The 15,128-nt window shown below is 55.2% G+C and overlaps 1 protein-coding gene across 3 annotated transcripts in view; it reads left to right on the forward strand.

The window, feature by feature from the left end:
- The window catches only part of LOC123577690 (c-Maf inducing protein), a 235,133-nt gene that overhangs the window by 172,460 nt on the left and 47,545 nt on the right, over positions 1–15,128 (forward strand). For 2 of the 3 annotated variants that reach the window (XM_045439850.1, XM_045439851.1), the window contains exons 4-5: positions 8,283–8,444; positions 13,239–13,280. In XM_045439850.1, coding sequence (XP_045295806.1) covers positions 8,283–8,444; positions 13,239–13,280 — 204 coding nt within the window. Of the gene's footprint in view, positions 1–2,275; positions 2,309–8,282; positions 8,445–13,238; positions 13,281–15,128 lie in introns of those variants that run through there. The other variant, XM_045439852.1, reaches the window with a different exon arrangement.

Here is a 15,128-nt window from a genome sequence, read left to right on the forward strand (position 1 = left end):
CCGTTATTTCCGGTTTCTGTTTTCCTCCCTTTTACAAACACTCAGAGCACTTTCCATGGGCCCCTGAGAAGGTCCAGTGACCACACGGAACCGTGAAGAAACACACCAGGCACAATCCCTCCCCCAAGGAGCTCCGAGCTCAGTGAGAAGAACGGCCACATGCAATTTTTAAATGTGATCAAACGGATCCGTGTGATGTTTGGATTTTGCCAAGAGTCTGGCGGGCCCCAAAATGCCAGGTGGGTTGTAGTACCCGGCGGGGAGCCTGGCTCCAAGGCCCGTTCCTCTCCTCGCCGGCCAGATGCGTGGTTGCCCAGGCAACCGGCCGATCCCCCCGAGACCACGAGTAGGACACCGTGCCCGAGTTCCTGCTGTTTCCTTGGAAGCAGTTATGACTGCTGAGAGCCTGCCCAGCAGGGGCGCGGGGGGCTGAGTGCCCATGCTCTCTCCCCTCTTTCAAGCAGGTTGTCCGTCTCCCCAGGACCCGGCTTTCCAGGCAGATGCCAGCTGGGCACCCGGCTGCACTCAGTCTGGAACCACCCCTGGGCGGCCTCGAGTCTCCAGTTGCAAGGACTTCTCAGCTTCCTGGCAGCAGGCGGCATCCATCAAGGCAGAGGAACTCTTGGGTGCATGCCTCTCAGAGCGGCTTGGTGGTGGGGCCCTGAGGGTCCACAGCTAGGCCGCCTTCAGTTCCAGCCCTGGCTCTTGCTTGCCACCTGACTTAACCGCTCCCGGCCTCTGTTTACTCATCCATCCAATGGGCCTGGTTCTATCACACATCTAGTTGAGTGGCTGCAAGGCTTCAAAGCAGTTATTTTCCACGAAGAGCTTCACACAGGGCCTGGGCTGCGGAGAGCGCTCCAGGCGTGATAACCATTAGGCTCTTGTGTCATCAGGCAGGGTGGTTTTTCCTGGAACATGGTAAGCACCGGGTAAGCGGTAGCCGGCGGTTTGTGTTTCGTAGCTTTGTTAGCGTGAGTCGGGGCCTGGTTTACATGCCAGCCGACAGGGGGGCCAGGGCTGGGCCTGTGTCTCGTTTTGTGTCCCTTCCCCTACTCCCAGCGCCCCCATGGAGCCAGTGCCCAGAGCAGGTGTCCCTACCCTTGCTCCTCGTGAAAATCCCGAGTCCCTGGAAGGGAATCACTGATGAATCCATCTGTTAATTAATTGGACCAGCAGGGAACAGCTCAGTAACTGGATTGGCTAAATTAGCATCTCTGTGCACGTGCACGGGGGGTGCTGAGAGGTGAGGAGCTGACTCAGGTTGATGGTGAAGACCAGGGCCAAGTGGGCAGTGTGGGGGTGGCACGCAGGGGCCGACCACAGGCCTGGCTTGTATCTGAAGGCAGGGTGATGGTCCCTAAGGCTGAAAGGATTGAAGAAGTGACACCCATTCTGGAGGACCCGCGGCCTGAGTGTCGGGGCCCCCGGAAGCACGCGGCCTGGCAGGGATGGCGACTTGCCTGCACGGCCCATACTGAGTCATGAAGGAATGAGGAGGTCAAAGGCCCCTGTCTAGGAATGAGAGAAGTTGCCCAAGCATCCATTCTTCCTGGGTGTGCAGGGGACGTTTGGGAACACCAGCCTCAGACCTGGGAGGGAAAGTCGGAGGAGCGGGGCAGGTGGGTAGGCCCCAAAGTGCTGGCTGAGGATGGGGAGAGGCAGTGAGCATGCTGCTGGTCCTCTGGGGGCATGGGGACGCGGGGGACCCTGAGACCGCAGGACGGCACTGCCCAATAGAACTTTCTGCAGTGGTGACGACGGTCTTTCTCTGCGCCGTCCAGCGTGGTAGCCGCTGGCCACTTGTGGCTTTCCAGCAGCCACAGCGTGGCCAGTAGACCGAGGCACTGGATTTTTAATCGTATTTCATTTTCATTAAGTTGAATGTAAGTAGCCACGTGGGGCTAGGGACGTGGGGCCTGGGCGGCACAGCTTTGGGCCGTCCACCGGCGGGCAGTTCTAAAAGCCAGTTGGTTCCTCCCTGGCTCGTTTTTCTCATTTTTCTCGGCAGCTCCGAGGAGCTCCCGTGCCTCCCTTCCTTTAATGACAGGTGGTGGGGAGCATGCGTGCTGTCGAGAGCCTGAGCCTGGGAGGCTGCGGCAACCAGCAGAGCAGCCCCATCACCGGGAGGCGTGCTTCCAGCACGTTCTGAGTCACGCCTCTCCCGGTGAGGGGCACACTCCCGGTGACAGCTTGTCTCCCGTGGAGTTGCCGACAGGCTCTGCTTTCCCAGGCCGGAGAACCCCGGGCGTCTGCGGTCGCCTCTGCCGTGGGAGCAGTTGCCGGAGAGATGGCGGGTGTTGCCCAGGTAACGTCCCCTCCCTGACAAGCAGAGGGCGAGGACGGCAATGGAGTGACTGACTGTGCCACCCGGGAGGCAGGAAGCTTTTCCTGCTGGCTCTGTTGTTTCGGGAGCAGGCGGGGCTGAGTCATGGATGCCAGGAGTCCTCCTAAGTTCCACCTGCCCCGGGCCACTCACTCCTGTCCCTTGGTAGGTGATAAGAAGGTAGCTGTTTAGCCAGCAGCGGGGCTAGGTGCTTTGTATATGTTATCTCACGGGAGAGCCACAGGAGCCTTTGGCAGCAGTTAGCCTGACCCCGCGTTGCGGTTGAGGCAGCTAGGGTACGAGTAACATACTGTGAGTTCCGTGCGCCCTGGGACCTGTCTGCTTCGCTCACCGTGGGGATCCTGAGTACCGAACACAGTGCTTGGCACATCGTGGGAATTTTTGATGAATGATTGGACAGATGGTGGATGGATGCCGGGAAGGACGGATGAGTGGGTGGATGGATGGTGACAAAGGTGGATGGCTTGGGTACACGGGTGGCCAGGTGAATGGGTGAAGTAGAGCTTAGATTTCTACTAAGTCTACTGTTGAAACACCTGCACTCTTAACCACTAAGCAGTGCTGTCTCTGGCTTTGTCTGCTGCCCTCCTCTGCCTGCCTAGGTTGAGATTTCTTCTTAAACACTGTAATTGAAATGTAACTTACACAGCTTAAGATTCACCAATCAGAAGTGCATGATTCAGTGATTTTAGTTAATTTATGGAGTAGCGCGACCATCACCACAGTCCAGTTTCAGAATATTCGCATCATCCCAAAAGATTCCCTGGTGTCTGTATGCAGTCTAATCCCTGTTGCCCCGCGCAGTGACTCTTCCACTTTCTGTCTCTATGAATTTGCCTTTTCTAGACATTTCATATAAAAGGAATCACACAGGGTGTGTTTTGCTCCTGGCTTCTTTGACTTAGCATCATGTTTGTAAGGTTTGCCCGTATCGTAGCACATCTGAGTAGATCCATCCTTCTTCTTCTTTTTTTTTTAATTTTTTTAACGTTTTATTTCCTTTTGAGAGAGACCGAGACAGAGTGCGAGTGGGGGAGGGGCAGAGAGAGAGGGAGTCACAGAATCCGAAGCAGGCTCCAGGCTCCGAGCTGTCAGCACAGAGCCCGACGCGGGGCTCACACTCACGAACCGTGAGATCATGACCTGAGCCGAAAGAGCCACCCAGGCGCCCTGATCCAAACACTGCTCCATTGTCTGGATAGACCACCTTTTTGCTTATCTGTTCATCAGTCGATGGGCATTCGGGTCGTTTCCAGTCTGAGGTGATTATGAATAATGCTAGGGACACGCATGTACGTGTCTTTCCGTCAAGTCTGTTTTTATTTCTCTTGGGTAGATTTCTAGCAATAGAATTGCTGGGTCATAGGACAAATGTATGCTTGATGCTTTTTTTTTTTTTTTTTTAATTTTTTTTTTTCAATGTTTATTTATTTTTGGGACAGAGAGAGACAGAGCATGAACGGGGGAGGGGCAGAGAGAGAGGGAGACACAGAATCGGAAACAGGCTCCAGGCTCTGAGCCATCAGCCCAGAGCCCGACGCGGGGCTCGAACTCACGGACCGCGAGATCGTGACCTGGCTGAAGTCGGACGCCCAACCGACTGCGCCACCCAGGCGCCCCTGCTTGATGCTTTAAGTAACTATCAGACTGCTTTCCAGTGGTGCTGTCCTCGTGTGCAGTGCCATCGGCAGTGTACATGGGTCCCAGTTCCTCCGCATCCTCACCAGCACCGGGTGTCATCCTTCTGGTTACAGCCAGCCTGGCGGGAGTGAAGTGATGTCTCTTTGCTGTTGGGACCTGTGTCTTCCCGGTGGCTCATGACGCTGAGCCGTTTTCTGCACACTTACTTCTAGACTGCGCTTGACCTTTTCAGCCAGGGATTGGCAAGCTTTTTGTCCAAAGGGCCAGATTGCAAATATTTGGGGCTTTGCAGGGCACGTTGGATTTCTGTCCCATGTTCTTTGGGTTTTTTTTTCTTTCGCAACCCTTAAGACCATTCTTGGCTTCCTTGCACAGAAAGAAGCAGGGGGCTCGGTTTGGGCCCCCTGCTGCACTTTGCTAACCCCTGCTTTAAGCTCCTCCCAGAGAGCTCTGGGGCCCGTGACCAAAGAATCCGGTGGCCATGCTGGACATGGCAAGATGTCACCCACCCGTCCTGGTGAAGGGGCTCAGCGGGAGGATCATACCGCAAAGCCAAGGGCCAGGCTCCTGGGAGCCTGGGAGTCAGGGCTCCAGAGGTGTCCCTGTCCCAACCACACTGTGATTCATGACCAGATGAGCTCATTGGAGTTTTGGGGGATGAAACCTGCTAATTTACCACCACAGCAGAATGAATGGGTCCCTGTGGGTCCTGGGTAGGCTTCCCTCTGCCCTGGAGCTGCCCTGTCCCAGAGCCAGTGGCCTGTCTAACCCCCATGACCGTGATTTCACAGACCCACTGTCCACCTGCTGCCCCCACCCACCGCCTTCCCGCAGCTCCTCCCCCACTGCCCTGGCCGCCTGGCCTCGGGTTCTCCAAGCCTCTTGTCCCTGAATGCCACCAAGCATTCTTGAACCCCCTCCACTCATCGTGTCTCTCGGTGAATCTCTCTCTCCTCTCCACTGTCTGCACTGGCCCTGATGGACATGATAGAAAGAGAGAGACCCCTGGAATTAACCAGAGTCGATTTTGACTCCTGAACCGACCCTTTCTGGCAGTGTGACCTTGGGCCCTGAACTCACGCCTCTCTGGCCGTGAGAGTCGTACGTGTGAGCAGGACACTGGAGGCTACAGCACAAGGTTGCGGGTGCCCCTCTGAGCCACCACACTCTGAAGGCTGCTCACCGGGACTGCACGTGGCTCTGCCTGGGGGCACGTTCCTCTCTGGCTGCGAGAGCAGTTTGTCCACGGTGCGGGGCCCTGGACAAGAGGTGTGCAGAGGGTGGGCGGGCAAATGCAGCATCCTCGCTCCCTGAGGGAGGGGAGCGGGGAGCACTGACTCCTCAAGCTCCCACGCGATTCACAGCGGGTCCCACAGTGGCCCAGTCGTAATGCTTGGTGGTGCCCCGTTAGTGACCGCTTCCTCCTCCACACCCTGCACTGATGTGCCCCGCACCGCCTCTCAAGTCAAGAGCCATCTGCCCTTGGGTTCTTGTCTTAGGGTCCACTCTGGGGGCTGCTTAGCCTGAGGCAGGTCCCCGGCTCCCCGGCTCACGGTGAGGATGGAGAGAGCTGGTTGATGCCCAGGAATGCCTAGTGCCTGGTGGGTAGCGTGAGCTCATTCCACATTGGCCCTTGTCACGAGCCCTGGGACCCTCTGGTTTTGAATGCAGCTTCAGCCTCTGTGACCACAGGTGCTGGGGATGCCCACTGAGCAAGGGCTCCGGTGCCTGGGGACTCACAAGAGAGTGTCACCCTTACCCGCTATGGAGGGGGTGTGTCGGTGGGCCCCGGGCTGGTGCTACCCCGTGGGCCCTCTTGCCCGGACCTTGCTACCTCGGGGTCTCAGTGGTGTCTGAGTGTGGAGAGCTGCGGGTGGTCCTCACGGCCACCTACCCCCACACGCTGGCTGTATCTGGCAAAGTTCCAGCGGGTGGGGTGGAACAATGCTCACCAAAGACTAATGATAGCTATTTCTAGGTTGTGGGACTTTGGAGGCCTCTTTTCACTTATCCCCTTCTTTGTGCGTTTCAGCATGGTTTAAATTGCTTACAACGAGCAGGCATCGTTTTCACGAAAAGAATGAAGTCATTATTCTTTCAAAGGTAAATAGCTTGCAGCTGATCCGAAGATAGGGCCCTTACAGCTCAGACCGTATTCACATCTAGGATCTGCTGTGGGAACACATGGGTGTGCATCGTGTGGTTGTCTTTGGGGCTTAATACACGGCGAATTTCCGTGACCATTTCACGGTCGCTTAAAAAGCAAGCAATTCTCTGGGTACGGAGCAAACCCACAGCGTCCAGGACTCGGAGGGGCCTTCGTCTTCGGGGGCGGATCGGGTTCTTGCCTTGGGAAGCGTCTCCACGGCTTTGGACTTGGGGAACTTTGGCTCTGCACAGACCAGGCGGTGCGGAGGTGGTGCCTAGCTGACGGTAACTAGGCCCGAGGCTGGTTACCGGCCCAGGGAGGCCTCCGGGAACCGGCTGTGTCTTGTCATTAAAGTCCTGGGATTCACGAAGTCCTCACTGTCACCGTCACCCCCACCGACCGCCTGTGTTCACTGAACGTCCACCCCTGACAGCTCGCCGCGGCATCTTCCAGTCCTTAGAGCATCTGCAGTGATTGACAAGTCCGTGTTTCAGGTGGTTCCTCTGCCTGCCGCCCCTTGGAGAGGCATCATCGCTCTCTGGTTCTTGATGAGGCGTGGTGACTGCCGGACCACAGCCAGACCAGGAGGGAGAATAAAGGGCAGGCAGGTGGAAGACGGGGTACGGGGACCAGCCACACTGATTTGCTTAAGAAAGATCCGGGCTGACGAGGGAAACAGCCTTTGGTGTGAGTTCGCTTTGTGGGTGATGGTGGTGGTGATGGGGCCTGATGAGCAAGTAAGAGACCAGAGCATCGTGGAGTTTGGGAACAAATGGGAGGAAGAAAGTAGAGACACTATTTGTACTGCTGGGGGTTGTGCATTTCGTCCTCTTTTTCCAAAGAGACGAGTTATGTGCCCGGGTTCCCTTTTTGTTGCCAGTAGCTAATTCTGTTTGGACTCTGCCTGTGAATGTAACTGCGTACAGAGGGCGGGCCATCGTGGGTCCAGAATTTGTCAAAGTCACACCCTGAAAGAGGCTGCAAAGTATTTTCCTGCCTGATTTATGGAAGAGGAACTGAGGCTCAGTAGGTGACATGCTTCATAGAACCGGGCCTGCCTGAGTCCAAAGTCTGCCTCCTGTGCCATGGCGAGGCCTCACCCAGCACAGTTAACTCGGGTTGGTAGGGAGCACATCCCCAGATACTTCCTTGAAAGTGCTGGGTTCCAAGATCACTTTGTAATTTATAACTCAGAAACGAAAGGGTCAGGGAGACCCCCGGCGGCCTCAGTGGGGGACCCTGACCTCCTCCCTCCCCACTCCTTCATTCAGACTCTGGCTCAGAGACTGTGACTCGTCACCCCAGCTGGCCGCTTGGTGCGGTGACACTAAACTTAGGTTTTCCCCAGGGAGCAGAGCACTTAATGAAGGAGTTCATCCAGTGGGAGAGTCCCAAGCCAGGGCAACAGTGGGGCCGGCAGCTGCCGGGGCCGGGAGGCACTTTGGCTGGGACCTCCGCCTTCCGAGGGCTGCTGTTTCCATGATGTCAGAGAGGCGGAACTCACTCCGCCTCACATCGAGGGAGACAGCAGCCCGTGCCCCAGTTCTTCTCCGCTTTGGACGCAGCCCCGAGTAAAGGTGAGGATATGCTCCGTCCCACTCACCAGGTGGAAACTGAGGTCCGCTTTGCGGTTCTCGGGGACCTCTGGGCTTGTCACCACCTGGCCGGGGTTGAGTACCTGGCCACAAGCCTGTCTGTCCTTTTTCTTAGCTGGACTCCGCTCTCCAGAGGGACCTCTTAGGGTCGGGATGAGTAGAAACAGTACCTCCCACGCAAAGAAAGCCTCTCTCTGGACCCCCGAGTGCTTCCTTCCACCCTCCCTGCGTGTGAAAACTTAGGGAATACGTTTGGGAGAAGACGTGATCTGAAAGAGACATCGCTTTGTTGTTTTTTTAAGTCATCGGAAACAGTGTGGAGATTTCTCTGCTAGTGTTCGGAAGGCCTGTCTGCAAACATTGCCTGTGACCCTGGGCAGGGACTTCTCCTTTCTCTGCGAGTCAGTTTCCCACGGGAGGGTTGGTCCACACGGGCAGTTTCTGGGGGCCTTGTACCTGCTAGGGCATCTATTTCTCTGATCATCTGGTGTCCTCTTCCATCATCAGAATATCAATAACATGTTTGTGTCTCTTTCTCCCTCCCGACCAGAAAAAGATTTACAAATACAAGAAAGTGCTGAGTAACCCAAGCCGTTGGGAAGTTGTCTTGAAGGAGATCCGAACTCTGGTGGACATGGCCCTGACATCCCCCCTGCAGGATGACTCCATCAACCAAGCCCCACTGGAAATCGTCTCAAAACTGCTCTCAGAGGTAAGACGTGCCCCCTGCTTGACTGTGCACACCCCACCCCCACCCCCTCTGCCGAGCACCAACGCTGCGCCGGGCAACGGAATCGGACTTGAGTTTGTGTCGTCTGCCCGTTGCGGGCCGTCCCGGGGGTGTGGCAGGGGGAAGGGGCACTGGTGACCACCCTGCCATGCCCCACGACCGAAGCTGGGGAGGACTAGCCTCGGGCCTGACGACAGGCTGGTGGTGATGATGGCAGCAGATTTCAGGAGCTTCCCGTTTTTCCCGAGCCAGAGCACATCGGTGAAGCCCCCAGACTGCCCTGCCTTCCTGCCCGCCCCCCACCACCCGTCTCCACCTTGCCGTGTCCTGGCCTGCGTCAGCTGCAGGGGTCCAAGCGGCTGTCGCTTTCTGCCTCCACGACCCCCCAGAGCCTCAGAAAACCCACTGTGCTGTGCCAGGCAGCCCCCCAGTAGGGTGCGTGACGTGCGGGCATTGGAACAAAGACAAGCCCCCACCCCCCTGGAGCTCACGTTCCAGCAGGGATCCAGACAGGAACGTGGGGGCTCAGCCAGAGCCAGCCGCACCATTCGTGTGTAGGCGAGGGCTACTTGGGGACACGCTGTGACTCCGGCCCGGGCACTCTTCTCCACGCTCCACAAGTACTAAAGCTGTCTCGTTTGTTTGCCTGCCTGGGCCCCTGGGGACGCTGGCGTTGATGACTCCCTGTTTGAACTTTCCACGGCCCCAGGGCAATGCCTCCGTCCCCCTTCCCTGGGAGTGGCCCCTGGCTCCTTCTAGAAGCACAAGCCCCTTGCTGCCTGGAGCCGCCCCTTCCCCCCGCAGACCCAAGCTGGTAGCCGCCCATCAGTCCGGGAAACCGGCCCGGGCCTTCTTCCGTGTCTGCTATTTGAGCAGAGGACCCCTTTCCCTGGAAGGAAGTACGGCAAGAGGTAGAGGGTGGGCTGCAAAGACGGTGGCAGGTAGAGGAACAGAAGACGTGCCCTCGGGCGTGCGACACCTTCATTTCGCAGAAGAGCAGAGACTCACGCTCTGAAATGCATCACAGTCAAGGCCCGGAATTGGAGGCCAGGCTGGGTGCTGTATGTGCAACCTGAAATCCCGGCTTCCCGCCTGAGTGGGGGAAGGGCCCCAGCAAGCAGGCCCGAGGCTGGCCGCTCACCGCGAGTACGCGCCTGCTGTGTGGCGGCCGGTGTCAGGTGCCGTGCAGCACGGCATCTCGTGTCGTACGGTCTCCCCTGAGACGTGGGCCTTGCTGTCTCCGTTGTACAGGTGGGGAAACTCAGGTCCAGAGACACTGGAACACCTGAGCAAGTGGTGGGACTGCAAATTCCACCTTGGGGCTTGCTCGCTCTCCCTGCAAGACCACCTGCCCGCCCCTCCTGCCCCGCCAGTCCCGGCCGCCACCACACCGTCGTTGACATCAGGTTCGCTGTCAGGACGATGGGGACGGCGACCGACGGGCACTGTCGCCAACCTCTGGCGGCGTTTATGTCACATGTGACCGCGTGCCCGTGGGCCTTTGCATCGCTTCTCAGGCACCTGATCCCCAAGCACTGGGGTGGGAAAAGATAAAAGCATTTAAAGAGGAAAAACAGGAAGAAGCTTGCATTTGCTGTGTACCTACTGTGTGTCGGGCAAGGGGTCAGTATGACTCACCGTGTCTGACTGGTAAGAGCTGTTGTTTGGTAAGGGACAGAGCTGGACAGAGCTGTGCCCGGGCAACATCCCCTCGAGTAAGGCTTGACGCCTCCCTGAGTGACACTCAGGCTCTGTGACGACCACTTTGGCAGGCATTTAGTGCTGATACTTGGCATTTCTCCAGGGACCCTGCAGGGTAAGTACTAAAAGGTACAGACGAGTAAACAGAGGCTCCAAGAGGTTGTCACCTGCCCAGGGTCACTTGGATAAGTGCCATTTTTATTGCCATGGCGGTAGTCATGACCTTGACCTTAACCACTCTCAGCTTAAGGGTCTAGGAGGATGGGTGGAAAGACAAACAAATCCTTCCTCCTCCTTGCCCTTTCTTGTGTAGATTATATGGGCTAGCTTATTTGCCTGTTCTCTTTACTCAAGTTGTCTCTGGGGTCTCCTTCTACGAGGCTCCAGGTGTCCCCAAGCCAACCAGGAGGTGGGCAGGATCCCCAAGGAGGGGGTGGAGGGGCTGTTAGTTCTGCGAAAGGACTGCCCATCCGCTGGCCAGACGGAGCCGCATCCCTGACCTCCCGGGCCTTTGTTGACTTCAGTGTGTGGAGAGGCCGCTCAGTTTGGGGTTCAGGTGTCCCCTATGATTCAGTGGCCGTTTTCAGTGAGTGCTCTCCACCCAGGGTTGAAAATGGCCTTGGGAGAGAGAAGTGTCCCTGCGGAACAGCGCAGGCCACCACCAGTGACTGCGACAAAGAAATCAGCATCTGTATTTACCGAAGGCTCTTCCTGGGAAGGTGCACAGGTGCAGTGAGGAACGGACTGAGCCCTTCGGAGCTGTCCACCACGGCCCGAAGGATGGGACTGGCCCTTGCTTGGGCTGAGCACCATAGCTCAGTGGTTAGAGATGCAGGTTTTAGGGGGGCACCTGGGTGGCTTAGTCTGTTAAGCATCTGACTCCGGATTTCGGCTGAGGTCATGATCTCACAGTTTGCGAGATCGAGCCCCGGCATTGGGCTCCTTGCCGACGATGCAGAGCCTGCTTGGGATTCTTTTTCTCCCTCTTGGTCTCTGTCTGTGCCCTTCCCTGCACATGCGTGTGCTTTCTCCTCTCCCTCTCTCTCTGTCTTTCTCGCTCTCTCTCAAAGTAAACTTTTTAAAAAGAGAAGGGCACCTGGGTGGCTCCGTCGGTTGGGAGTCCAGCTTCAGCTCAGGTCATGATCTCGCGGTTCGTGAGTTCGAGCCCCGCGTCGGGCTCTGTGCTGACGGCTCGGAGCCTGGAGCCCGCTTCGGATTCTGGGACTCCCTCTCTCTCTGCCCCTCCCCCACTCGGCCTGTGTCTCTCAAAAATAAAGAAACGTTAAAAAAAAATTTTTTTTTTTGAAGAGAGAGATGCTGGGGCGCCTGGGTGGTTCAGTCAGTTAAGCATCCAACTTCGCTCAGGTCATGATCTCACAGCTCATGAGTTTAAGCCCCATGTCGGGCTCTGTGCTGACGGCTCAGCCTGGAGTCTGCTTCAGATTCTGTGTCTCCCTCTCTCTCTGCCCCTCCCCTGCTCACATACTGTCTCTCTCTCTCAAAAATAAATAAAGATTTTAAAAAAAAATTGTTTTATAAATGAAGAGAGAGATGCAGGTTTTGGCATCAGGACAGAGAGGGTGAAACCCACACCCCACCGTCTCTTACCTGTGCTCCTGAGTCAGCTGCCGCAACGCGTGAGACTCCGGTAGCTCATCTGTGGACAGGAAAGCAGGAAAATCATCGTAAGAAAGAAGAGGGATGTGGGATGAGGGTTACAGAGTGCACTCGCACTGCCTGAGGCATAGTGAGCTGTCATTGTCAGTCACAAGGAAAGACCAAAGCCACGTTTCCATCTACCCTGGGCGGAAAAATTATTGATGTTTAATAATCTGCCATAAATGGGCTGCTTAGACTCCACCAGTGTCCAAAAAAGAAAAAGCCTTTGGATTCCAAAAGACATCCTTCCACCTTCCGTGTGTTCCTGGATTCTAAGCCCGAGGGCCTTGCTGTCTCCATGGGAACCCGGGGCCTTGAGGAGGCGAACATCGGCCCCGGCCGGGTTCCAAGGCTATCTTCACCCTTTGGGCAAATCCACGGCCCAATGGCTTTTCTTTTGTTTCAGCTGCTTGTAAATGCCAGATACCCTGATGCTCCTTAAACGTGATGCCAGGTGGTGCGCATGGTGGGGCTGTTTCTAGAACCCAACAGCCATCGATCTTGCCAGTTCACTGTCCGGTGAGACGGCATGTTACCAGGGGCCAAACGCAGCCCTATTAGGAGATCTGAACCGACACCAGGGTGGAGAACCCATTACACCAAGAACAAACAGATGAAACCGAACACAACACGAAACTAGAAAAGAAGACAGTAGTTAGACCGTTTCTGGTTTCTCCCATGATTTCTCATTTATCACGTGATCATTCCTTCCCTCATTCACATACGCACAGGATGGTGGTAACAGGTACCAGCTGGGTAAGAAGATCCCGCCTTGGGGAGCGAAAAAACCCTAAAATTTACACAAGCTTAACGCATTCCACTTAATATTATTTTTGCAAGTTAATCGCTGGCATTTGAATTTAGCTAAACCACGTTTGGCCAGCTCATGGAAGACCATTCTTCCCTGGGAACCTAGCTGGAAAGCTGTTGTGATAATACGTATGTGCCGCTCTTATGCCTGGTGCACAGTCAAGATTCCAAAGTCTGTTTCTTTATGTGTTTACTGTGAACCTGCCTCCTGGCTCCCCAGTGGCATCTACATGAGCAGCACCAAGCGTGCGGTTAGGTCTGTCTGTGTACCCTCTCACTGAAGCCCACAGAGGATCCCTATTTATGGGAGAAGAAACCGAGTCTCACCGAGGAGCCAAGGTCGCATAACTCACGAGGGGTGAAACCAGGACTGGAAACGCAGTCCCCCCCCTCCCCCCCCGCCCCAAAGCCGCGCTTTCCTCCCTTCCCGACCAATCTGTGAGGGGCTTCTGATCTGTTTAATTAAGAAAAGTGACCATTGCTCGCTGAGATGCTGAAAGCGTTTTTCACCGGTTGGACCTTTGAGATGTAAATGTTCCGTTTTATTAATGTCAGTGTTTCTGTTTTGTTTTGTCTCCCTCCTGCGCTCTCCATTCAATCCCTCAGAACACAAACTTGACTACCCAGGAGCATGAGAACATCATTGTGGTAAGTCTCTCCGGACCCTTCTCCCTCTGTCCACCTCTTGGGGCCCACAGTCCCTCCCCCCGCCGCCGATCTGAGTGCATTCTCGGAAGCACGTGTGATCCACCAGCATGGCGACCTTACTCAGTTTTGTCTTTTCTATCAAGCCAGACGAATCTGCTTCCTGCCTTTGCACATTTCAGAGCCCCAATTGATTGGGAAGGGGGATGTAATTATCAGTCGTTGAGGTTTGTAGCAAATGTGTCTTAATCGCCTCCTCCTTCCCGAGTGTGCCGCAGGGAGTTGAAGGCAGGAGATGGCAGACAGTGTATAATGTATTCAGAGCCATAACCCTATTAGCTGAAAGGTAAGCATTCTCTTTCTTGCCCCAGGACAGATCTCCTAATTAATCCACAAATAGAACCTGGATTTAATTCCCTCTGATACGCAAAGTGGGGTAATATTTTCTAGGACTTGACTGTGATGTAAGCATCTTTGGCGTAAAATCTCTTCCTGGGTGATTTTAAGCTATGAAGTGTGACTCTCACTAGAGAGAAGAGAAAAATGAGGTTGCGCCTGCCGGATGCCAAGCACCGATCTGTGTATTTGAATCTGTGCATAACTAAGACCGTTCCTGTTCCCGAGACGTTCATCGTCTGTTGTAGGAAGACACGTAGATCACTGCACAAATAGAGGCTTGTAGTATAGAGAGTGGAGTGATAAACTCACCCGGGAGAGAAGCCACTGTGCTTCTTGGAGACAGCGATGTCTGAGTTGGGTTTTGAGGGATCAGTAGGAGCTTGCCAGATGAGGGGCTCCTGGGTGGCTCGTTCGGTTAAGCGTCTGACTCTTGATTTCGGCTCCGGTCATGATGTCACAGTTGTGGGACCGGGCCCCACATCAGGGTCTGTGCTGAGCGTGAAGCCTGCTTCAGATTCTCTCTCTCCCTCTCTCTCTGCCCCTCCCCTGCTCACATGTGCGATGACCATCCACTCAGCCTCTGTCAAAATAAGTAAACTTAGGGGCGCCTGGGTGGCGCAGTCGGTTAAGCGTCCGACTTCAGCCAGGTCACGATCTCGCGGTCCGTGAGTTCGAGCCCCGCGTCGGGCTCTGGGCTGATGGCTCGGAGCCTGGAGCCTGTTTCCGATTCTGTGTCTCCCTCTCTCTCTGCCCCTCCCCCGTTCATGCTCTGTCTCTCTCTGTCCCAAAAATAAATAAACATTGAAAAAAAAATTTTTTTTTAAATAAAAAAATAAAAAAATAAAAAATAAGTAAACTTAGTAATAATACATTAAAAAAAAAAAAAAAAAGGAGTTTGCCAGATGGCAAGACAGAGTAAAGGCCTTCCCGAGAGAGAAAATAAAATGTGCACAGAGACGTAAAACAACATGCTCTATTCTGGAAACATCAGCATTGCTGGAGCATACAGCGTAAGGAAGTAGGGAAGCAGAACTTGAAACGGAAGTGGGAGGCCACGCGTGGTGTGCACAGAAAGGACATTCGCCTGGGCCAGAGGTCCTGTGGCTGCAGCCTTTGAAACAAGGACAGCATGCCAGACTCCGTGCCCCTCTGAATTATGGTTTCATGGGCCCTCCCCCTTGGCGCTGGCAGGCCCAGCCTGGAGAATCCCCTTCCTCACTCCAGCTGGGTCTTGTGGGCACCCAAAGAGGTGAGGCCTAGACTGTTTATTGTGGAGGATAAAGGCAGCAGCTTCTGTGCAGCCCCAGCTAGTATCTGGCACGCTCAGTGGGTATTTGCTAAAAATGTAGAGGTTTTTTTTTTTTTTTTTTATTTTCCTGTGCTCCACCCTGACCACTCATTGCCTTCTGTCTCCAGAACAGGGGGGGATGTCGACCTGGGCACCCCCCGTCC

Source organism: Leopardus geoffroyi, chromosome E2 (genome assembly GCF_018350155.1).
Source record: "Leopardus geoffroyi isolate Oge1 chromosome E2, O.geoffroyi_Oge1_pat1.0, whole genome shotgun sequence".
Taxonomy (NCBI): Eukaryota; Metazoa; Chordata; class Mammalia; order Carnivora; family Felidae; genus Leopardus; species Leopardus geoffroyi.